This window comes from Passer montanus, unplaced genomic scaffold (genome assembly GCF_014805655.1).
Source record: "Passer montanus isolate IOZ18808 unplaced genomic scaffold, ASM1480565v1 scaffold63, whole genome shotgun sequence".
In the NCBI taxonomy this organism is placed as follows: Eukaryota; Metazoa; Chordata; class Aves; order Passeriformes; family Passeridae; genus Passer; species Passer montanus.
Window position 1 is genome coordinate 3,792,773 of NW_024371371.1, and position 21,999 is coordinate 3,814,771.

At 44.3% G+C, this 21,999-nt stretch overlaps 2 protein-coding genes across 3 annotated transcripts; one reads left to right on the plus strand and one right to left on the minus strand.

Moving 5' to 3' along the window:
* Window positions 1-1,068: 1,068 nt before the first annotated feature.
* On the plus strand, window positions 1,069-6,889 carry MRPS22 (mitochondrial ribosomal protein S22). The gene is made up of 8 exons (XM_039727945.1): window positions 1,069-1,183; window positions 1,422-1,582; window positions 2,321-2,485; window positions 3,550-3,693; window positions 4,168-4,251; window positions 5,162-5,307; window positions 6,356-6,464; window positions 6,708-6,889. The coding sequence occupies exons 1-8, from the start codon at window positions 1,084-1,086 to the stop codon at window positions 6,798-6,800; spliced, it is 1,002 nt and encodes a 333-aa protein (XP_039583879.1). The 5' UTR covers window positions 1,069-1,083; the 3' UTR covers window positions 6,801-6,889.
* A 473-nt stretch (window positions 6,890-7,362) lies between these two features.
* Window positions 7,363-21,233, minus strand: COPB2 (COPI coat complex subunit beta 2). Of its 2 annotated transcripts, none has more exons than XM_039727943.1 (22): window positions 20,923-21,080; window positions 19,674-19,811; window positions 19,335-19,421; window positions 18,338-18,464; window positions 17,626-17,774; window positions 16,356-16,502; window positions 15,225-15,324; window positions 14,954-15,096; window positions 14,525-14,724; window positions 14,208-14,318; window positions 13,878-13,966; window positions 13,695-13,801; window positions 13,272-13,415; window positions 12,524-12,654; window positions 12,027-12,234; window positions 11,687-11,797; window positions 10,682-10,896; window positions 10,313-10,405; window positions 10,053-10,233; window positions 9,850-9,918; window positions 8,128-8,220; window positions 7,363-7,729 (listed from the first exon to the last, which is right to left on the minus strand). In XM_039727943.1, exons 1-22 carry the CDS (start codon window positions 20,923-20,925, stop codon window positions 7,634-7,636), a joined length of 2,742 nt encoding a protein of 913 aa, XP_039583877.1. In that variant the 5' UTR covers window positions 20,926-21,080; the 3' UTR covers window positions 7,363-7,633. The 2 variants fall into 2 exon arrangements, with proteins under 2 accessions (XP_039583877.1, XP_039583878.1); XM_039727944.1 differs by having other exon boundaries at window positions 7,367-7,729; window positions 8,128-8,217; window positions 20,923-21,233.
* Between the last annotated feature and the right edge of the window lie 766 nt (window positions 21,234-21,999).

Consider the following 21,999-nt stretch of genomic DNA (forward strand, 5'->3'; position numbering starts at 1 on the left):
TTACAAAAGCGCTAAAGCTCCCTGAACGTGAGGGCAGCAATTCCTCACTACCCGCGGCAGGGAAGCCGTGGCCGGGCTGACGAGGCCCGTGCTCCGCACAGTACAGGCGCCTCGGGGCACCACACAGTGCCGGAGTGGCACAGACAGAGCCCAGTGGGGTTTAATGTGCGAATTCCGAGGGTGTTCCTGCCTCTGGGGCAGCCTGCCCGGCCGCGGGGCCGGAGCTGCCCCTCACAGCGGGCAGCCGCCGGTGCAACGCACCCAGTGCCGCCCGCAGCCCTCCGCACCCGCGGGTCCACAGCGCTTTAATCCCGCACGCTGGCCTCAATTCCACCGTTTTTCCTACCACGGAGAATCCCTGCTAAGGAAGGGAGCCGGCAGCCCTGCTCTGTGTCCTGGGCTGCTGAGGGAGCCGGGCACCCCGCGCTGAGGAAGGGAGCCTGCAGCCCTGTTCTGCGCCCGAGGCGGCTGAGGGAGCCCGGCATCCCGCGCTCCTGCCGTGCTTGTGCCACAGCCGCAGAATGGGCTCCCCGCCCTCGTCAGGCCCTCAGCAGGGCTTTAACGGCACAAATTAAAGCGCTGGGAGCGCTTGGAGCAGCAACGTTCTTGCCCTTTGCCTCGGGGACAGTGCTAGGGGACCGCGTGTCTCCCCCACGCCGGGAGGAGACTCAGGGGACACCCCATAGCACTCTACAGCTTCCTCATGAGGGGCAGGCACTGATCGCTGCTCTCTGGCGACCAGTGACAGGACCCGAGAGAACGGCCTGAAGCTGCCTCAGGGGAGGTTTAGGTTGGATATCACGAAAAGATTTTGCACCCAGAGTGGCTGGGCACTGGAACAGGCTCTGCAGTGGTCACAGCACCGACCTTGTCTGAGTTCAAGAAGCATTTGGACCACGCTTCAGGCAGAGGGTGCGACTCCTGGCACACGATGTGACTCTCAGCACAGGGCGTGTCTCCTGTGCAGGGCCAGGAGGAGTCGGGCTCCCTGGTCCCGGTGGGTCCCTGCCCGCTCGGGCTGCCCTGCGGCTCCATGACTCCATTTCCCGGCGCGCCGCGGGGCGGGAAGGGGCGGGAGCGAAGATGGCGGCGCTGGGGGCGCGGGGCAGCGTGGCGGTGCCCGCGCGGCTGCGGGCGCTCTGGGCGCTCCCCGCGCGGCGGGCGCTGGCGGCGGATGCGGGCGGTACGCGAGGGGACCCGGGGGCACCCCCAGAGCGCTCCCGCCTGCCCCGGCCTCGGGGTCCAGCCGCCCGCGTGTTGCTGGGCGGCCGCGGTCCCCCTGGGGAGGATGCGGGTCGGGGCGGGTGTGGGGCCGCGGAGGTGTCCGGCGGGGCGGGAGGAGCCGTGAGGGCAGGGGGAGTCCCCTCGGTGACCCTGACCGTCCCCTCAGCCCCGGTAACAGCGTGTGTCCTCTCCCGCAGAGGGAAAGGCCGCCCAGCCCAAGCCCGCCTTCACGGACAAAGCGGTTCAGACGCTGTTGTACAAAATGACGGGACTCGACCTGCACAAGGTGTTCCGGCCTGTGAAAAAGGGCCTCAAGCCGCCCCACTACAAGCTGATGACCGAAGCTCAGCTGGAAGAGGTAGGCTGCTCTGCTTCCTTCGGAAGTAAGTGTTGATTTTAGTAAAATGCCTGTAATAGCCCATATTTCTGCCTTCCTTACTGGTGCATTTGAAAACATTCTGGTTTCTTCTCTTTGTTTCAGATTATTCCCTAAATCAGTGTAAATCAGTGTTTGTTCACTTGTAATAGCTTGGTTTGTCCAGTTTTATGCGATTTTGATGGAATATGGAAGGAAATCTGTTTTTTTCTTTCTTGAGTGACAGTTTATTAGCCTGTTACGCTTCCTAACTCTGTCAAATACCTTCATCTGATATTTAAGTTATAGCCCTGGGAATCCTCTGGCTACATTTTTTTCCCCTCTCTCTTCTGGTCTGACTTCATTCAGGCTTACAAAGGGCTTGACTTAAGCCAGTTCTGCTGTAGCCAGAATTAAAGCTATATACAAACTGTTGCAGTTTTTGCTTTGGGGCAAATCAGCCATGGAAAAACACCTGAAATAAACTTGGTGTAATAGTTTGTCCTTTGTAGTTTTGTGACGTGCTCCAGTATTTTGTTCAGGTTTTAGTAGTGGTAGATTGTTTACATGAAATTCACCTACCTAGAGGTGGAATTGATATCTCATTTTTTCTCATCTGCAGAAGAAAAAAACCAAGCTTCTCTAAATGAAAGTATTTGTCCCGAAGTTGTAAATGATCTTTCCAATAGGATGATATTTTTAATTGTAAAATTAAACTACTTTTTTTTTCCCCCCTACAAGGCCACAAGAAAAGCCATTGAGGAAGCTAAAACAAAACTAATCATGCCTCCTGTTTTGAATGAACGAGAGCCCATTGATGATGTCTTAGCAGAAGACAAAGTCCTTGAAGGAACTGAAACTGCAAAATATGTGTTTACAGATTTAAGTTACTCCATTCCACATCGTGTAAGTAATGTGATCAACATTATTAATTTGTTCTCAAAATAAGCTTTAATGCAAATGTAGATGGATCAGTTTGCAAAAGGGCTGAGGAGTCAGTCTGGTACAAGGCAGTAGATCTGTGGAAAGCTGCGGAAATGATTAATGAGTTCCCAGGAAAGCTGTAAAAAAAGTCTAATGGAACTGGGGAGTATAAGGATAAAGTTTCCTGTGTGTAATGAAACATCTCAGTTGTCTTTAAGTGCCAGTAATAAGAGGCTAGAAAAATTCTTTACCAAGTTCTGATTCCAAGAACCCTTCATGGTTCAAACGTGCATATAGTGATGATCCTGTGAAATGAACTGCCCAGTCTTCCATCTCTTACTCTGTCTGAGAGCTTTCTCCAGGAAACTGCTGTTTATTCTCATGCTGCACCATTGTCTTGGTTTGAAAGACAGGAGCCTCCCTTGGAATGCAGAATGTAAACCCCCTCCCTGCCGCCTCAAGCACCCAGGCATCAGTGCTTCTTACCAACTCAATGGGAAAAAGTTCCACAAGTAACAAGGAAAGAAAAACCCAACCCCAAATAACCATACTGAAAACTTTCCTGTCCAGAAAACTCTCCTATTTGCCACCCTAAAGCAGTTATGCTTGTGACCAGATCTGAGTATATTGTTTAATTTGTTGTATTTTTTTGCCTTACACTTGCTCTTACTTGATTCTAGCCTACCTCTGGAAAAAAGGTGCAAAAGTGCACGACACTTGCATTCCTAATTTTGAATGGCTTATTAAATGATAAAATCAGGCTAATTCCCTGTCTCGGTGTGAGTCATGTTATCTCTAAACTTCCCAGAGCCATGGCTTTCAGTGTTGGCACATGCACAGTTGTCAGACAGTAAAACTGAGGTGCAAAAGCAGGTAGTAAGGCAGAAATGATGAATCTGGCATATGGCAACAGTCACTTAGAAACTGGTGTTATTAGGATGACTTTAGGAATAGAATGACTTTGACAAATGAGGGCTTTTTTAGGATGGTTCTGGCTATGAAGAGAGAAGGTTTTGGACAATGTTTGGTTTTTACTTCATTTGCAGGAACGTTTCATTGTAGTTAGAGAACCAAATGGAGTGTTACGCAAAGCCACCTGGGAGGAGCGAGACAGGATGATCCAGATATTCTTCCCAAAGGAAGGGCGCAGGGTGATTCCCCCAACATTATTCAAGGATGAGAACCTTGGGGTAAGCTCTTCTTGGCTTTGAAACTGAGCACTTTTACTTCACTGCTGTCTGATAGTGAAACTCTGCTCTCTGGGCAGAGTAACTCAGAATAAGCCATTCTGCATGGGTGTGTTTAGCTGCTTAAAGCTTAAATTCTGTTTTGAACAATTGCCTTTCATTGTAACCTGGTTAAAATACTTGAAACAAAGTTCCTGGTTAAGGCCCTGTAAATCCTGGGTAGGTGTAAATATTGTGTCATACTAGAAACAATTGTACATTTAATCTGGAAATGTGAACTGGTGTTTCAGAATCAAAAATCCAGAAACATTATATTAATGTCATCAAGGCACTTGCTGTACTTCTGTCCATGTTGTCTTTTGGTGCAGGGGTTACTCATTGTTTTGTCCATAACAGAGTTGTGCTGCTGTTCTGATTTTGGAGAGTTGGGATGGTGGGATTGCATGATCTACCCCTGAATCCAAACTCTTGTTTCAGACTGTATTTCAGCAAGACCGTCACGAAGATGTCCTGAACATGTGCATTGCTCAGTTTGAACCAGATTCACCTGACTATATCAGAGTGAGTTCACTTTCCATTTTTTCTAGCAAAAAAAAATTCCTAGTGGAGAATTGTAGGGTTTATTTTGTAAACATAAATATTTATCTGGGAAGCAGAGGTGTTGGTCATATGTGTTCTAATTTTCCCATATAGATTATCCTTGTGATGAGTTTTGGGGTTTCTTTTTATGCAGACTAGTAAAAGAGGATTTTGCACAAGTAATTTTCACCAGCCTAGAAAGGTACTGCACACACAGAAACAGTCCTTACTCAGGTACTTTTGGTATCAAAGCAGAATTTATGGTAACACTTGTTGGGTAACATGTGTCAAAACTGCTCTGAGCAGAGTCTTGCTGCTGAAGTCACACTGACTGCTGGCTTAGGAGCTGGCAGGACCAGCTAGGGAGCCAACAAAGTGCATTTTGAGAAACAGCACTGTGCACAAAGTATTATTTTTGACAAAGACCAGCTACAAAAATGTAGTTCTAGCGGAATAAAATTAGTAACTATAGCTGCTGATAAATGTTAGTCTACATTTGTTTTTAAAATGTGTACTTCTCTTTAAACTATAATTTTCTTAGTGACTTGAGAAATTGTAACTTGTAGTAGGTGATTTTTCAAGTAAAGTTTCACAGCTTTTTGCTCCAGCATTTTTTTTCTGAAAAAATAGATGCAGCTTGACAGCAGTGCAGAGAAGGTCCTCGTCTCCCCAAAAATTCAGGAGAGACAGGCTTTAGCTTCCTTTTACCATAAGGATGTCTATGCCTAAGTACCAAGGAGTGGGCTAGCCCATGTTACCCTGAATTATAACAGGCATATGGTTCAGCATGTGGCTTACCCCCCTGCACCTTAGGGAAGTGAAGAGGGTTAAAACTGAGGGGAAAGCTGTGACCAGGCTCCAGCTCTGCCACGAACCCAGCCCGTGTGTGCAGGTTCACCAGCGCACCTACGAGGACATCGAGAAGCACGGCAAGTACGACCTGCTGCGCTCCACCAGGCACTTCGGGGGCATGGTGTGGTACCTGCTCAGCAGGAAGAAGGCAGATGGCTTACTCATAGACATGATCAACAGAGACCTGTAAGTACAGCCTGGCACTCGGTAATCCTGCCTTGCCTTACAACAAGTACTGCTGTTTGACAATAAAAACAGTATTTCTGTCAGATCTAGGAAGGTTCTCATTTACCTGATGTTTTAGGCCAACTCTAGCAGTTAGCTGTGTAGATACTCTTAGCTGTGCAGGAGCACAGTAACAGTCCATGAAGTGGTTTGGTATATATAGGTTTGTGCAGAAATTAGCCTTCTGTGGTTTTTGGATTTTTATTTTTGTTTCCCATGTAATTGTCAGAACACTTTCAGCTCTGAGCACTTCTGATGTTAAAGCCTGGCATTTCCATATTGAGTTCAGTTTTGGCTTATAAGATTGATACATTGGGTTTTAGAGCAATTCCTAAGTAGCTTAGGAACGTGTAGATAAGGTTTCATTTTAAATGGGTAAATTTCTATAAAACATGGTGCTAAATTTATTCAAAGTTCTCTGAAGTGAACAATATTCAATAGTTCAAAATGCCACTAGAGCTGGGAGAAATCTGTACAGTCAGAACTCCAGGTTGCAGTGATAGTTCCAGTTAGACATTTGGAACAGGTGGTCAGATCTTGCTTTTTAACCTGAGCATATGGAGAAATCAGGAAGGTTCCTGGTGTGGAATCAGATTGGTAGAAGGAAAATTCACGTATCTGGCCAATTTAAACAGAGTTTGGAATGTCTTTTCCTGCCACACACTTCAGTAGTTTTAAACTCAGCTGAGAGCTCTGTGTTACAGGATTTCTAATGCTACTTCTGTAAAACATACTGGTCATTGCAGACTGTGTTAGAAAGTTCCACTAAACACTCATTATTGGTAATTAATTGTATTTTCAGAGGGATGTCAGCTGTATTACTGCTGAGCAAGCCAGCAGGCTTCAGCTGCGGGAGGGATAGATGTAGGTACTTGCCTGTGTATTCCAGGGACTGGATACTCAGTGGAACCAGCAGCTGGACAGCCTGTGCTGTGCAAAGTACATCACAAAATACGCTCTCTGTACATACTCCGAGAGAAGTTGCTAAAATGAGCCTTTATTTGTTTAGGCTGGATGATGCTACAAGTTTAATTACACTGTATCATATGCTTCACCCCGAATGTCAGTCGGCAAAGGCAGCTAAAGAACAGAAACTTCAAGGAGTTGATCTGATCAAGGTAAGCTTTTCTGCTTCTATGGAACCTGCAGAAGAGCTTTTAACCAGCAGAAACCCATTGAGTAGTTAAATTTCTCCTTACCTTAGGGAACAGATACTTAACCAGAACTGTTGTACATGCCACGCTGGGGTTTTTGTTAAACTCTATATGTACAGCTGCACCAGGATTGCAGTTGTGGCTGGCTGATCTGCCACTGCCATGATGACTGCTGTTACATTAACCTCTCTCCTGCCATGGCTGCAGGTATTTGTGAAAACTGAATCCCAGAGAGAGGGTTACATCCAGCTGGCCCTGCAAGCTTATGAAGAAGCAATGGCTACCTCTTCAGCTTCATGAAGTAAACCTCAGCTCATCAGAAGTTTTAAGTCTGTTTATAAACATTTTCTGTACAGGATTCCACAATAAATACTTGAAAATGACTGCTATAGAATGTAGTTTTCTTTACTGAAATACATGTGAATCACTACAGCAGTTTATTTTGAAAAGTTCTGTAAGTGAACTTAGAGCAACCTTCATGACTTGTTTTCACTGACACTGTGCCCTGAGTTAAATTCTTTTATTGTTGCATCTTGAATCTAAGGGATTGTCCACAATTCATTTTAGTTATTGAGGTAAGTGCAGGATCTGGACAGCTTCATTTAGGAAAGGGTGTAAAAAACACCACTTCTAATCCTTAAGCGGTGTCTGAAAGAGAAACTGAGCTGATACTGATGGCTACCAGTGCTAGATGGCAGCACAGTGAAAACATAACCACATACCTCAGTGCAGGTGCTGAGAAAAATTAGGGTAAAATCAGCTACTGTGCTCCTGTTTCACAGATTTGGAATATACACTGTGGAACTGGGTTATTCCTAAGAACTTTACTGTGCTTAGTAAATACTACTAGTAAATGGAGAACTGAGGAGCAGAATGTTTAAAAGGATTTATTTAATTGCTTGATAAATGAAAACATTTTTTAGTATGTTCTGGAGCAGGCTTACATCTTGAATTTCAACATACTGGAAGCTGATTCTCTTTGTACAGTTGTTAGCTATATACTTCCTTCTACATGTACATGGTCCACTTGTGATATAAAAATCAAAACAACTTGGAGCACATAGTCCACAGAACTTCATTCCTCTGGGTTTTGACCAAATTATTTCCTGATTTGGTCATCTAAAAAAGGATGTTCACTCATCTAAGATCTCTTCATCCAGATTGATATCTGTGGTGTCAATATCCTCCAGATCCAAGTTATCTAAGTCATCTTCCAAGTCCAGCAGTGTCTAAGGAGAGAAAAGACTGGATGAGCAGGATACCACTAGGTTCCATGTGATGCAGCTTGTGGGATGGATGGCTCTGTAGGATGGATCTGCACTCTGCAAACCCCAGCCAAGGCCTCATGAGGAACACAAGTGCTAACTAAAGCAGGCTGGACAGCAGCTGCCTGCTTGGTGAGGAAGCCTCTTCCAGCAGTGCAGCTTTTCACCATGTGAGCAGCTCGGTTTGCACTCCCCCTGCCACCCCCGCTGAACTGGTCTGTTACTGTGTGCAGGGCTCTGAACACTGCTCTGGGACTGCCAGAGTCAGGTGTGCAGTAGCTTGGTTAAACCACACTCATTGAAGTCTTTAATGTAAAATGAATTGAGTGCTTGTACTTCCCCTCATAAAACTGTTTGGGTACCTTTTGATCTCTTGCTGGAAGGTTATCAGAATTCTGCACAACTGTCTTCATCACTTCTTGTTTAGGAGAGGGAACTGGTTCTTCAGCCTTCTTCTAATGGCAAAGAAATTCCTTTAGTTTCTTTTCAATTTAAATTCTTTCAACAAAAGCAGGTCAACAAGCAGACATCTAATGCCCCTTGCCCAGTGGTTCTCTGTCAGCTTCCCTCAGTTACTCTTGAGCCAGATCATCACTGTCAGAAAAGATTCTAGTCCTCACTCCACTAGAGACTATTTCCCTCCCTAGTATATTTGAAGCAGTTGATGATGGAACTGATAAAATGAGAACCTTCAGAAATTATCAGTTCATTTTAAACAGTGAAGTGCTGTTAGTGATTTTTAACATCCTCAGCAGGAGAGACTAAGTTAGTTGAGACTGACAGCAAATTTTAGTAGTTCCTGGGCTTAGTGTTCCAAATCCTATAATGGTTTAACACTTTCTTCTTGCTTCACTGCTGCACAAATCTGATACTTAGATAATTCATCAGTCAGTACTATTATTGAAGCAATGGTACAATTCAATTAACTGTATTTAATTATAGAATTAATCTATCTCTTACAAAATGTCCCATATTCAGCCTCAGCTGTAAGAGACAACTGGGGTATAGGGCTTCTATGAGAACATGAGCTGAATGCAAAGATACACTTGTTTTCAGCTTCTAGGGCAGGCTAGTTCTCAGTTCTTTCCATTTGTTTCCCTAGGTAGTCCAGACAGTGTTATCATCTTTAACAAATGTGCACACAAGTACGATTTTGCTTTAATAGTATTTCCTTTGATGGACAAGAGGCAAAGAGTCACTACAGAAGCTTGAAAGTAACCTAAACTCTCTGCTCTGGCAGGGATGTCCAAAACTATGTTTTGTAGTGCACCTCCTATGAGGAGAAACATACAGACAATGGAGAGCTGTAGCTTTTCTGTTTCTCCTTCAGTTTCCAGTGCAGTTTTGATTTTAGATGTTTATAGCCTCAAAGAGTTGTGCCATTATCACTGCCTTTAAGAAACCCTCACATTATGATTTTCACATACAAACGTAAAGTGTATTTGACTTGAGCAAAATTAGAAGTTGTCATCTTCTCCTAAGGCTCTGAAAAGCTTTAAGTTTGTTTCAATCTCTACGCTTTTACCTTATAGTTGTCCTATTTTCTGCATAAGAATTGGACAACTGAGGTGGTAAACATTAGTTTATTATTTCAGACATTGACTAGAACCTGTGTTCAAGTACCCAAGTAGGATTCCTGGTCAGTTAGTTATGGAGCAGTGTTATTCCACAACCATGGAGCACACCAGCAAGAACACAGCATTTGTCATTGCTGTAATAGGCAAGAATTTCCATTTCCAGCTACTGAACTTTCAGAAAACCAGCTGCAGTCGAGGCAGTGTTTGTAAATGCAACTGGAGTTACTTTTCTGTAGGATGAATTCAATGGAAAGACTCTAGAACTACTCACACTACACAGGGTGACCCAAGGTAAGGAAGCACACAAATAATTTCACAGTCAAGAAACTGTTAATAGGTACAGATGTAGATTAAAAAGAATCTGAGGCAGAAGAACATGAAGCCAACTGCAGCACTTACAGTTAAGGTAATAAAAGCAATGATTTGTCCATTACTGGTGAAATAATTCTCCAGGGCAAAGTTACTGTAAGATAGCAAAGTTCTCCCTTAGATTAATCACTCACTGACCTGAGAAGTCATTATTCCAGAGGGCTCAAATCCTTTTGCTTCTTCAAGTAAGTTTCTTTCTTCATTTGGCTAAAAGTAAAAAAAAAAAACCAAAAAACCAAACCAAACCCAGACACATTTAAGTGTTGCACTGAGTTGCTTAGAGCTGATTTTACACAGCACCAAATGTTACTCTTCTAGAGACAGTAAAACCTTCTACTTACAGTGACAAGGGGATATTCCCTGGCTGGCCTCAAGTCAGCAAGACTTTGCTTAACATACTCTTCAGCAACAAAAGCTTCCTTTAATCCAGGGAAAAGATTTTCATATTCTGTGGGATCAGCAAGGGACTCAGCAGCCTTCTGATTGACTTTAGAGAGGTTCTCCCGCCAGAGTTTAACAACCCTGGAGATGCACACCAGATTTGTTACAGACAGCTCATTCAGACAACACAGCTCACACTCTGCACATGCTTAGAAAGTACCTTGAAACTTGGCTTGGCAAATACGTCCGTGCCAGGAAAGCAGCTTCAGGGAGACGTCCAGTTTTGATCAGGAGTTCCAAACATGAATCAAGCCTAGAAAGATTTCAAGATGTGATTTTAACCAGTAAACTTAATAAAGACAAATTTTTGTATTAGAACAGCTGTTTATTCTATTCCATTAATTTAAAGCGCTTTCATTTCAGACATTAAATCTAGTAGCCATCATAGAATGAGCTTTTCTAAGAAGGACTTATGCCCATGTTTCTCCATGAACTTTTCAGTTAACTGAAGTTAACCACTTGAAGAACCTGAGGGCCTCTGCACTTGAGACAGCAGAACTGAACAATCAGAAGCTCATTTGCTACTTACTTTCCCTGCAGGAAGTAGCTCATAAATGCCACGTTATTCTTGCCATCCTTTTCTGCACCTTCGGCCAACTTGTTGACCATGCTGGCATTCCCTGAAGCTGTGGCCAGGAGCAGCAGCCCCCCGTAGTCTTGGGCATGGTGGAGACACTCCTGGGCTAAGCCAAACTGGCATTTACTGATGGCAAGCTCTGCAAGCTGCTTCCACTTCTGTTCTGACTGATTGTAAAAAAAGGGGAGAGGGAGGGAAAGAAAAAAACCAAACCACTCACATTTCTGAACAGCATTTAAAGGTTTTCAGAGTACTCAGTATGAAAATGTAAGTTGACTTGTGAAGGTGCTGTATCCCATGACTACACTTGTCTTCTCATTGAGGTACTGTGATTACTGCAGCTTCCCAGCATGACACAGTGAATATTAAAAGATCCCTACCCATCTGTAACATTACATAAAATAAGCAGCTTCTCAGTAAACACAGGAGGCAGGCATAACTGGAAATTTAACTATAACAATCTCTTAAAGCTCCCAAGTTAACCCTCAGAATGCTGAAAGGCATTTGTGTCTGTAACTCCTTCTAAATAATTCTATTATTTTACAGCAGGAACAATGAGATCGACTCTCTGCATAATAATGATGGGACAAATCAGTTTTTTTAGTGCAGTGGTCTAAATTTGCCAAGGCTGGAACAAAGGTCTGAAGGCTTCAGCCCTGTCTTTCCTCCTCTCCCTGTTAAGTACTGGTGATTAAGGCTTGGTTCTGAGCGCAAGTTTTGTGTTCTCCAGGAGCTCCTGTAGCTTTCTGAGCAGACACCATTCTTTGTCCCCATCCCACAGCTCAGATTCCTTTGAATTACAGGCAGAAGAACTTCATCACAGAAGTTGGGGGCATTTCAGTTGTGTTTAGGGAGTTGTATTGCATCCCCATGTACCACTGCTGTTTCTTACAGGCCCTCTCAGACTCCAACTAATACTCAGAATGCAGGATGAATCACCCAAATTTATATCATTACCTCTGCTTCCACTGCAAGCTGATAGGCTATTTTTAATTCTCCAAGTTGGAGAGCAAGTTCAAAGCGATGCTCTGGATCTGTAGATACTGCAAGAGCTTGTTGTTTGAAGCCCTAAAATAAAAATCTGACAGTGAAGCTGGGACCTGTCAGGTCAAACATAATCCTAAATACTTTAACGAAAGCACTCTGAACAGAAGGTTACAGGGTTCTCAAACAAACAAGATAATTAACAAGAGTTAATGTTCACAGTTAATATCACTGGGTTTTGCTTAGCAGACTCAATTAAGAATGTGAATAAACTGATTTATTTAGTTGGATAACTAAGAAGTAGTTTTCTTGCCTGTTTTTCAAGAAAATGTGCGACCCTGGTTCTCTGTTCTTTTGGGATTGTGGGAAGAACTTTGTCAGCCATGCCGAAATCTCTCCTCATCACAGCAGTCTGATATTCGAGCACTGAGACCAGCAGAGAGTAACTAACAATGTTTAGCTCTTTATCGCCCAAATACAGCCTGTTGTCCTTGGGGATATACCCCAGGAGATACATTGTTCTGAAACAAAACAAAGAGCACTCAGCTTCAACAGATCCACACAGTCTGTAAAAAACCATTCCAGTAGCTCTTATGGTAGCAAGAATATTCCCATCAAACATTCTGCTTTCCCTGGATGTACTCTTTCAAACATGAAGCTGTTTATCCCTCAGAACTGCACTGCTGCCTCACAACACCCCTCACAACACCCTCACAACACACTGCAGAGCACAGCAGCAGCTGCCAGGGTGCACCCTGAATTCCCTTCACTGAGAGAACCTTGAACGCTTGAACTGAAGCAGCAACTCACCTGTCCAGGTGGGCAATGGTGACAATCTCTCCTCCAACATAGTAGTTGAGTCTGTTCACAGAACTGGTGTAAATAAAGCAGTCACCGACCCACAGACCTGTTTTCACAATCTCCTGGATCTCACCAAGAACCTGCAAAGCAAATTTTGGGTAATTAGATACATAAAAAGGTACTTCTAGTTAGCAGAAAGACTACTGCAATTTAAAATATAATTCCATATTCTATACTTTAATCACTGGGCAAGTTGCAAATAAAAGTTTAGATATAGATTAGAAGTACATAAATGATAATTTCATTCTACATGCATGCTACCCTAATTCGATTATAAATCTAGGAAACAAGCACCAAACCAAGCATTAAGCAAGACAATCAAAGGCAACTTTCCTTCTAAAATTTTGATTCACCATTTTTTTCACTTCTCAAACTTGAATAACATTTCAAAACTTGAAAATTGTAGACAAAAAAAATTAAGCAATGACCCTAAAGTTTTAAAAAAAATATCTCTATAACTCTCTGACAACAGTGAACAGATGAAGAGAAATGCTGGCATCAAGGTCTGTTATGCTGGGATTCAGACAGGGATACAGGAAAAAAAAAAAGATTAAGTGTTCCTCAGGCAGGTGCACAATGTGTGATACTAAAAATAGTCTGGAAACTAACATTTAAATTGGACTATGTTAAGGACTAAGTTTGCTGCACTCTTGCTTCTACATCTCTAATCTCATTCCATTTTTTAAATAGAAGGTACCTCAAAGGCATCTTCAATTCCATCTTCAGTGACACCTTCATGTGTTTCTTGGGCTGCTGCCACTTTTTCTGACAGGTACTTGAGAATGAAGAATGACTCTTCTGTAGCAATGCACACGAGCTCACCCGAGTCAGACCAGAATATCTGTGACAGTAGAATCAACAGTGGCAGTGTTACACACCCCAGGCTAAGAAGGATGATGTAGGAATTAAAGGGAAAACACACCAACTCTAGAAGCTTTAGTACTGAGAAGTCAACACATACAGGAATTTTTCTGCCCTTTCTGCTACATGATTGAGATAAACTTAAATTATTACTTTATTATTGACAGCTTTGCTTCATGCACGAAAACCAGTTTAGTAAAAAAAATGTAAATGAGTGAATCAGACAGGTAAGTATCTTCAGTCCCATGCAGAAACTCACATGTTTGGGCTGGATTTCAATCCTGCGAATCAGCTCTGTGTTCTCCCAGTCATAGAATGCCAGGCCATTAACAGATCTGACTCCCAACAGAAAGCCACCATAGATGCCTGCAAGAAAATAAAGGTGGAAGAAATCCATATTGTACAAAAACCACACCAGCGTATCTATTTTTAAAGTATTTACCTTCTGCTCCAAAATCAGGCTTGAATGACTTCTTCTCTTTGAAATTTTTAAATATCTTTACAACACTGTTGCTCTCCCTGATTGCATACCTAAATAGAGATTAAATTGTAAATAAACAATTATTTAATTTCCAAAGTACTAAACTATAAGCTGCTAAAAGACAACTGCATTTGAGTTATCTTCTAAAACCAGCAGAGTGCTAAAAGTACAAACTTTTCAAGCAGGACAACTACTGAAAGTTCATTTTACAAGCATGTTTTCATGGCCTGAAAGCTAAACTAAAGTAGCAGCTGCAAATGTAACACAAAGGAAAAAACTTGCAAGACTTACTCTGAAGAGTCATGTGCCCACACGAACTCCTGTGCAGAACCAAAGCTCTTGTTCCTCAGAGCCATGGCTGTGTAGATGATGTATTCACCATCACCACACACCACCACAAACCTGGGGCAGGACAGAGAGGCACTTGTGAGATATCTGTGTCCAGGTCAACTGGCAGCAGCAAGAAGGCAGATAATCTGTAAAGGTAAAGGCTCCCATGCCCAGGGTAATCACATTGAGCACCTCTTGGACTTTGGATCCCTTTTATTTGAGCCTGTTAACAAAAAAACCCCAACCAGTTCAAGGGAAGTGATGAAGCAATGTGTTACCGTCCATTAGGGTTGTGCTGGATTGTCTGAGGATAGATTTCACAGCTGCCCATATCCTTCACAGCCAGTGGCAACCTCTCTCCATCTTTGATTTCAGCATCTCCCATTGCTTTCAAGTTAGCCTGTTGGACTTCGGAATGTTTAGCCCAAATAATTTTTCCATTTGCATCCATGGACATGGCAGGTTCTTCACGACCAAGCTAGAAAGTTGTAAGTAAGAAAGAAAGAAGTGAGGCTATAGAAAAAAATACATTGTTGATTTTCTTTTCAGTTGAAAATACCAAGTGAAATAGCTAATCTCCATCAAAAAATGCCAATTAAAATGCCAAAATGTCAGTATTTTATGTATTATCCCAGAATCAGAAACCAGTTGTTGTGCACACAGGACAGGATGAATCACAATTTCTCACTTCCAACCAAGAACTGTACCTTAACAATGATGCTGCCCTCATCATACCCCAAGGCCACGTTGTTGGAGCCCCTCAGGCTGGCCACACACCACACCCTCTCCATGCCGTAGTTCAGGGTGCTCTCCAGGCGGTAAGTGCTGGAGTGCCAGATCCGCACTGTGCCTGGGGAAAAACACAGGCATGCATCCCTTCATCTCAGTGTGAGGGCAGCAGGGTGCAGCCACACCACCACAAGAGCTCTCCCCTCAGTGCTTTTCCTGTCCTTTCTACACCAGAAAACCCAAAGTTACCATCTTCAGAGCCGGTGATGATGATGGGCAGCTCTGGATGGAAGCTGACGCATGACACGTTCTGAGCGTGGCCTTCCAGTGTCTGGACACAAGTTTTATTCTGAAAGAAAGAGAGAACACAATGCCTCATTTTAATACTTATTTCTTAAAAAAAAAATCTCCCCCAAATAAAAAATAGATCTGAAAATTCTCTAGATTTCTTAACATTTGCAAGGTATTCAAAAAACAGCACTAAGCTATTAAAAACTGATTGAGCTTCCTGCCCAGAAGAAAACACTTCCCTTGATGGAAGTGTTTTCCTCTCTTTTCAGATGTGTTTATGGTTAGAAAATATACTTTCTCAGAGCTGCACAGCACAACCCATTAAAGCATGATAGAAAGCAGAGTTCACTGTGAAAGAAAATCATAACCAAACACTGCATTACAGGTGAAAACATATCTAATTTAGGTCTTTGGTAAGAATCTTCATTGACACAGCTGTGAAAGACAGGCTACTCTGCTTGAGGGAGATTTGAGCATGTACAGTGTCTCCAGCCGCACATGGTGGCAAAACCTCAAGCACTGTTGTGTAATATTCATGACTGCACTGAATGCTTAAATTAGCAGTGCCAGCTTCAACTTCTGGGCTTGGATTTACTCCAGAGCAGTAAGTTTTAGTGGCCAGAAAGTACCAACTAACAACTTCTGTCTCGCCCTGCTGGCCATTCAGACACTTGTAGACAGGAAGAACTCAGGAGCTCTAGGCTCCAGCAACAGAAGTGAATCCCTGGATTGGATCTCTCTTTCCTGAGGACCATCCAAGCAGGGCACCTCATCACTCCTGCCCTGTTCGGGGGTAGAAGCACTGCATGGGTGTGCATGCAACACATGGGACTGTGCCAACGTGCACAGCATGAAACAGGATGGGGGGAAGCTATAAAGAATGGGAAAAAAAAGAGAGGTGAAAGAATAGAAAGAGTGGATACATGAGCAATATTTACACTTGAACATAGAAGAGGAACAGCTTAATCCACAAACATGAGGCCTAAAAGGCAGGGAATCAATTTGTCACAGGAAAAAAAATCTAACAACAGAAACTTTGTACCAAATGTGGCAGCCTGCACAAAGGATTCTGAAGAGCTGAGCACACACCTGGTAGTCCCAGATCTTCACCAGGCGGTCATCTGCCCCAGAAATGAGGTATGGCTTGTCCCCACCACTGTAATAGTCAATGCAGTTCACTCCTTTCTCATGGCCTTCCAAGGTGAAGTTGGGAGAGGACGATCCAAGCTGCCACACCTGACCAATAAAACACAACCACCTGTACCCAGCAACCTGCTGTGTCCTGGTCACCCTTGGCACACACAACAGGTGTTGTATCCAGAAGTATTTCAGAGCCCAAAGAGAAATAACACAGAATTCCAAAGACACTGTTGTTTTCTTAGGTGAAAAACCTCAACAACTGCTCCTTTCCCCAATAAACACAAATAACATGCTGAATGGCCCATGCTGTGCTCATACCTGTAAACATTGAAATTGGTTGCTTTAAACTTTTTTTAAGGACACGAAACCATATAAAGCACTGTTTTAAAGAAGTACTATGTGTTTACAAAATTAACTAGTAACTAATTAAGCTTATATTATATAGTTATATGAGTTTCCTCCAACTGTGCCCTTAATTTTAATTTTTCCAGCTAAAGAATATCAAATCTCATGTTAAATGAGGATACAAAATGAAGCAAGTCAGGTGTAGATATGCTAGTGCTTTCTCATGTTTATCACATTAAATCAACATTTACATGCACCTGATCTCAACATCTGTGGCCATATCAGTGCTGGCTTTTTACAGCCAATATACTGATAACGTACAGGAAATGTGAGGAGGTGTCACTGCTCAGTGGCTGCAAATCTGCAGTCACAGATTTGTGTTGTGCACAGCACATGAGACCATGAGAAGGCTGAAGGCATCTCTGGAAACAATTCCATACACAGACAGCCAGGGACATGCAAGTAATGGGAGAGACACCTTAACAAGGGTTGTTTTTTCTTTTTAGTGCACAGTTCAAGTCTTTATCTGCTACATGGTTTCAATGCTCCCAAATCACTCATTGACAGTAAACCAATGCTCCCAAATCACTCATTGACTCCTCTCCCATATTTCTGTGCAGTCCAAATGGAGATACAGCACTTAGAAGAGTTTAAAGAATTACTTTCCAATTGTTAAGAGACAACAGGTAATCTGATAAATGTACTGAATTACTCAGCAGGTGCCTGGACCAATGTCCAGGTCTCTGTTCAGTCAACATTCTATTACTGCACCTGATTTTAAGAATTTCTGACCCATCATCCATACAGGATTATTGGCTTGTGTACACTGATGATCACTTAATGACTAAAAAACCACCAAATATCGTTTCTCTACCTTAATTGTCCTATCCAAAGAGGCACTGGCAAACTGGTTATTGTCTTTTGGGTTTATGACAATCTGCATGACATAATGGGTGTGTCCTTCAAACACCTGAGAACAAGACCATTTCTTATCCCAGTCCCAGAGTTTGATCAGCATGTCATCTGGAAAAAACCACAAACAACAAACAACCAAGATTCAGTGGGTGATAACAACCTCCTTAAAGGGCATAATCCTCCAGAACTTCATGGTGCAGGCTGGAAAGGAGGCACTGCTAATAATCTATTTGCATCTACAGGATTACCAGTCCTTCAGAAGGACCAAAGGGAGATGAAAGCTGTCTGTTGCTTTCAAGTCAGATTCCCAGCTAAAAACTTACTCCAAACCATGATGAAATTTTTTAAAAACACAACCCAAGCTCTTATTTGAGAGTCTGCCACACTAATTAGCACATACACTAATGTTTTCTCTGGCAGATATTAAGTAAGAAGGCTCTTTGCTCTTCTCTAACAAGAACACAAGGCATTATATTTTAAATTTTAAGTGCAAATGCTATTCCATTAAAAAAACATGAACATCCACCAAGAAACAACAAAATGACACTGGTCATGTTGGCTTCTTGCTCAAGGACTCCTGAGTCTTCCCAAGAAGACCTGCAAGCCCTCACCCCACAGGAAAGAGGAGCCTGAGATCAGCTGAACATGCACAGACTCCAAAGGACTCTCACCGCTGCTCGTGAGGATGAAGGGCTGCGTGGGGTGCACTGCAATGCACCGGATGTAGTCAGAATGGGCCTCAAACATGTGAACTCTTTCCAGGGTGTTGTAATTAAAAACTCTGATCTGCATGTCATCCTGGGAAAGGGAGGAAAAGCCACGTGAAAAGAAATCTCTTGTGAAGTGCACCTTCTATGCGATGCAGGGATGCTAGGAAAAAACAATCCACCCTAGAAGACAACAAAATCTTTAAGGAATTTTGCTTCCTAATGATACAAATTATACTTGGGATTCAGAAGGTTATAAATTACTGATGTTTCAAGTCATTTATGAAATGGACAAAACTTCAATCAAATTTTTATTTTTACAAGTAACTGAGTCACGGTAGCATATGGTAATGAAATTACTCTGGTACAGGGCAGAAGACTAGGAAATGAAAGTTGAGACAAAAATATTTAGGCATTACCTTAATCTAGCCAAAAAATACTCTCTCCATACAGAAAAATGCGTTAGCAAGATCAAAATACAACTATTCATCTCAAGGTACATTCACCAAATAAAAGCAGACATTTTTTTCTAGTGGTGAACTAAACTAAAAAATTATTTTTAATACAACCAAGAAAAAAAAAAAAACAAAACCAGAAAGCAATTTCAAATTCATCTTATCTAGGACTGTCAATAGTTTCATCTTACTTAAAGTAGCACCTATGATACTGAGTCAGAACTCTGTGCTGAGTCTGTTCCAGCTGGCAGTAGAAGCTGAACTCCATCTACCTGGCATTACCTGCAGAATCAGTCACCTTAGCAGGCTGCTCTCTTTTGAAATGAAAATTTAAGCTTATAAACTTCTTTAAAAGAGAAAACTTCTGGGAAGCTGTAGTGAAGTATTCCCTTCTCCTCTACAAATTCAGATCAGATCAGATTATTACATGATGCAGAAATTAATGGCATGAAATTTAATCAGAGAAAGTGCAGCTGAACAGAAAATCACAAGAGGAAACAGCTTACAGCTCCAGTAACAACCCAGTTCTTCCTCGCCACAAACTTGGCAGCTCTCACTGGCAGGTCACACACTTCAAAATTCTTCACCAGAGTCTGAAAATAAAACCAGTTCAGTTTATAGCACTGGAGAAATACCGACTTTGAAACGAGCTTTTTCTATTTTCCTAACAGCCTCCAGTATGTCAATTCCTTATCTACTGATACAGTGACTCTTGCAGTCAGCCAGAGAAGAGCAGTCAGTCAGCAGCAGTGACTGAAGATCCTGTACAAACTCCATTCTCCAGCACCAGATACACAGGTGCCAGCTCTGCCCACTTCCCAGCAGGGCACAGCTGAAGCCCTCACCTGTGTCTCGTGGTTCCAAACACAGACGCTGCCGTTGTAGAGGCTGGCCAGCATCCATGGCTCCGTGGGATGCAGGTCCACGCTCTTCACGCGGTCGGAGCGCGCCGTCAGCTTCCGCTTGATGTCCAGTCGCAGCGGCTGCGGGGCACAATGGGGAGCACCAGGGGATTGAACAGATACAGAAACGGGCTCAGGAAAAGGAACGCTGCAGATCACTCTCAGAACAAAAGGATCCAATCCTGCTGGCCAGGCAGCCAGAAGGTTACTACTCTTTTCTATCTACCCGTGTATCTGTTTTTGTAGCAAGACATCACATCCCCACCAATGGCAGTGGCTCTGCTTAATTTAATTCTGTGAAATTCAGAACTTCTTCATTCTGTAAAAGTATCTCCAGCAGAGTCAAAAAAAAGGAAAAGATGCACTACAGATCCTCCTGGTGTCCCTGAACTATGAAAGCAAAGCAAAGAGAATTTGTTCCTAATACAAATGTTAGAAAATAAAACTTCCTGCTGCTTCACCTGACAAACCAGCAAGAAAAGCCAGCTAAAAAAGAGCACAACAACATTTGCCCATTGTAAATTTACTTCCACTCACAATTCCAAAATGACGTTTCAGAATGGAACACTGTCTTGTAGAAACTGGGAGCAGGGAAAAGTTTAAGTCTTTCCCTTACAAAGAAGGCTCTGACTTTAGTCACTGGCAATGTAAAGCTAGAGTACTGAAAGGGCATGACGTCTAGAAAAGCGATTTTCTAATATATTCGAGGCATTGTGGATTCCTTTAGACACCCACTGGTGATTATTTAACAATGCTTTTATCTCAGAGAACCCAGCTGACCAAAGAACACTGCAGGTATTAATAAAACCTGCAGTTCCCTATGTCAGACACTGCAAGGAAAAGAACCACCGAACCACATAGTACCCGGACCACAGCTATGACATGGGACGTGGGAGTTTGGGTTCACTTCTGCGCTGGCTCCGCGCGTACCCCGGGAGCCGCGGGCCCAGCAGCTCCCGGGGCCGGGAAGGGCCGCTCCGAGCGCTGGGAGCGACGCGCACGCCGAGCCCCGGTACAGCCGCTCGCTGGGGCTGAGAGCACCACGGGCAGCACCGCGCCAAGGCCCCGGCCCCGGCCCCTCAGGCGCTCGGGCCGCCGATCGCGGGGCCGCGCTGCCCCGCCGGGGCCGGCTGGGATGGTCACCCTCCCGCACCGGGGACGAGGCGCCCCCGGGACGCTGCCTGTGGCTCACCATGGCCCCGCCGTGCCTCGGTGCGCCCGGTGTCCCAGGTATCCCCCGGTGTGCCCCGGTGTGCCCGGTGTGCCCCGGCCCCGCTCCGGCGCCGCCGCCCGGGCTCGCTCCGATCTCCGACGTGGAGCTTCCGGGCCCGCCGCTCTCGCGACAGCGCCGCCAGGGCTCCCCTCCGTCTCGCGAGAGCGAGGCTCTCCCCTGCGATGCCGGGACGTGTAGTCTGCGGCACCGGGGCACGCGGCGCGGGGCAGGGTGGGAGTTGTAGTCGGGACGGGCCCCGGCGGGAGCGCGGAACCCAGCTGGGCCCCTCGCACCGCGCCCCGAGCGGCGCTCCGTGTGTCCGACAGCGTTTACCGAACACCTTCTGAACCTTGTCAAGCCTGTTCAGTGCCCAGCCTCCATGAGAACAGCTTTTTCCTGATCTCCAGCCTCAGCCTCTCCTGACCCAGCTCTCTGCCGTTCCTTCAGGCCCTGTCGCTGTCACCAGAGCAGAGGTCGCTGCTGGCCCGCCTGCACCTGCTCGTGGCCTCCTTTGGGCACTCCCGAATAGCTGAATGTGTTTTTCTATACTGTTGTGAGAAACAGGGCCAGGAGACCAGCTCCTTTAACAAGGCCTTTATTAAGAACAGCTCTGGGTGGGGAACCCGAGGGGTTGCGCATGCCGCCACTGCTCCCACAGGACAATGCTGAGCAGGAGGAGTGCAGCTTTGTGTGTCAGCAGAGCTGGGGCTTCCGTCCTCACCAGAGTCCTCAGGAGGACAGTGTTGGCTCATAGTCTAGGGGTGTCATCCAGACTGAGTGCTCCTCAAGCCATGGTGACAGGACGGAATCCGGCTCTGTAAATGGTGGGTGATTCCCAGTGGTGCAGCCAGGTTAAAACCATAGTTTATGTGCTGGTTTGTTGTTTTTGAGAGAGTCCATACCCTACCAACAGCTCCTCATTAAATTCAGTCCGGGTGCAAGTCCCTCTGGGAGCAGGGGAAGTGGTTCCCAATGGAAAGGGATACAAACACAGGGTAAGACAGTAACACTTAACAACGGCAAACAAAGGCAAATCTCAGAATCTAACACTGTACA

What these genes read in the sequence shown, in the direction of transcription:
- MRPS22 (XM_039727945.1), top strand. Translation starts at nt 1,084, where the DNA reads ATGGCGGCGCTGGGGGCGCGGGGCAGCGTGGCGGTGCCCGCGCGGCTG. An exon ending in GCTGGCGGCGGATGCGGGCG is followed by an intron (nt 1,184 to 1,421) that starts GTACGCGAGGGG and finishes CCTCTCCCGCAG; the next exon opens with AGGGAAAGGCCGCCCAGCCC. An exon ending in CCGAAGCTCAGCTGGAAGAG is followed by an intron (nt 1,583 to 2,320) that starts GTAGGCTGCTCT and finishes CCCCCCTACAAG; the next exon opens with GCCACAAGAAAAGCCATTGA.
- COPB2 (XM_039727943.1), bottom strand. An exon ending in ACTGGGTTGTTACTGGAGCT is followed by an intron (nt 18,465 to 19,334) that starts GTAAGCTGTTTC and finishes TCCCTTTCCCAG; the next exon opens with GATGACATGCAGATCAGAGT. An exon ending in CATCACCGGCTCTGAAGATG is followed by an intron (nt 15,097 to 15,224) that starts GTAACTTTGGGT and finishes GTTTTTCCCCAG; the next exon opens with GCACAGTGCGGATCTGGCAC.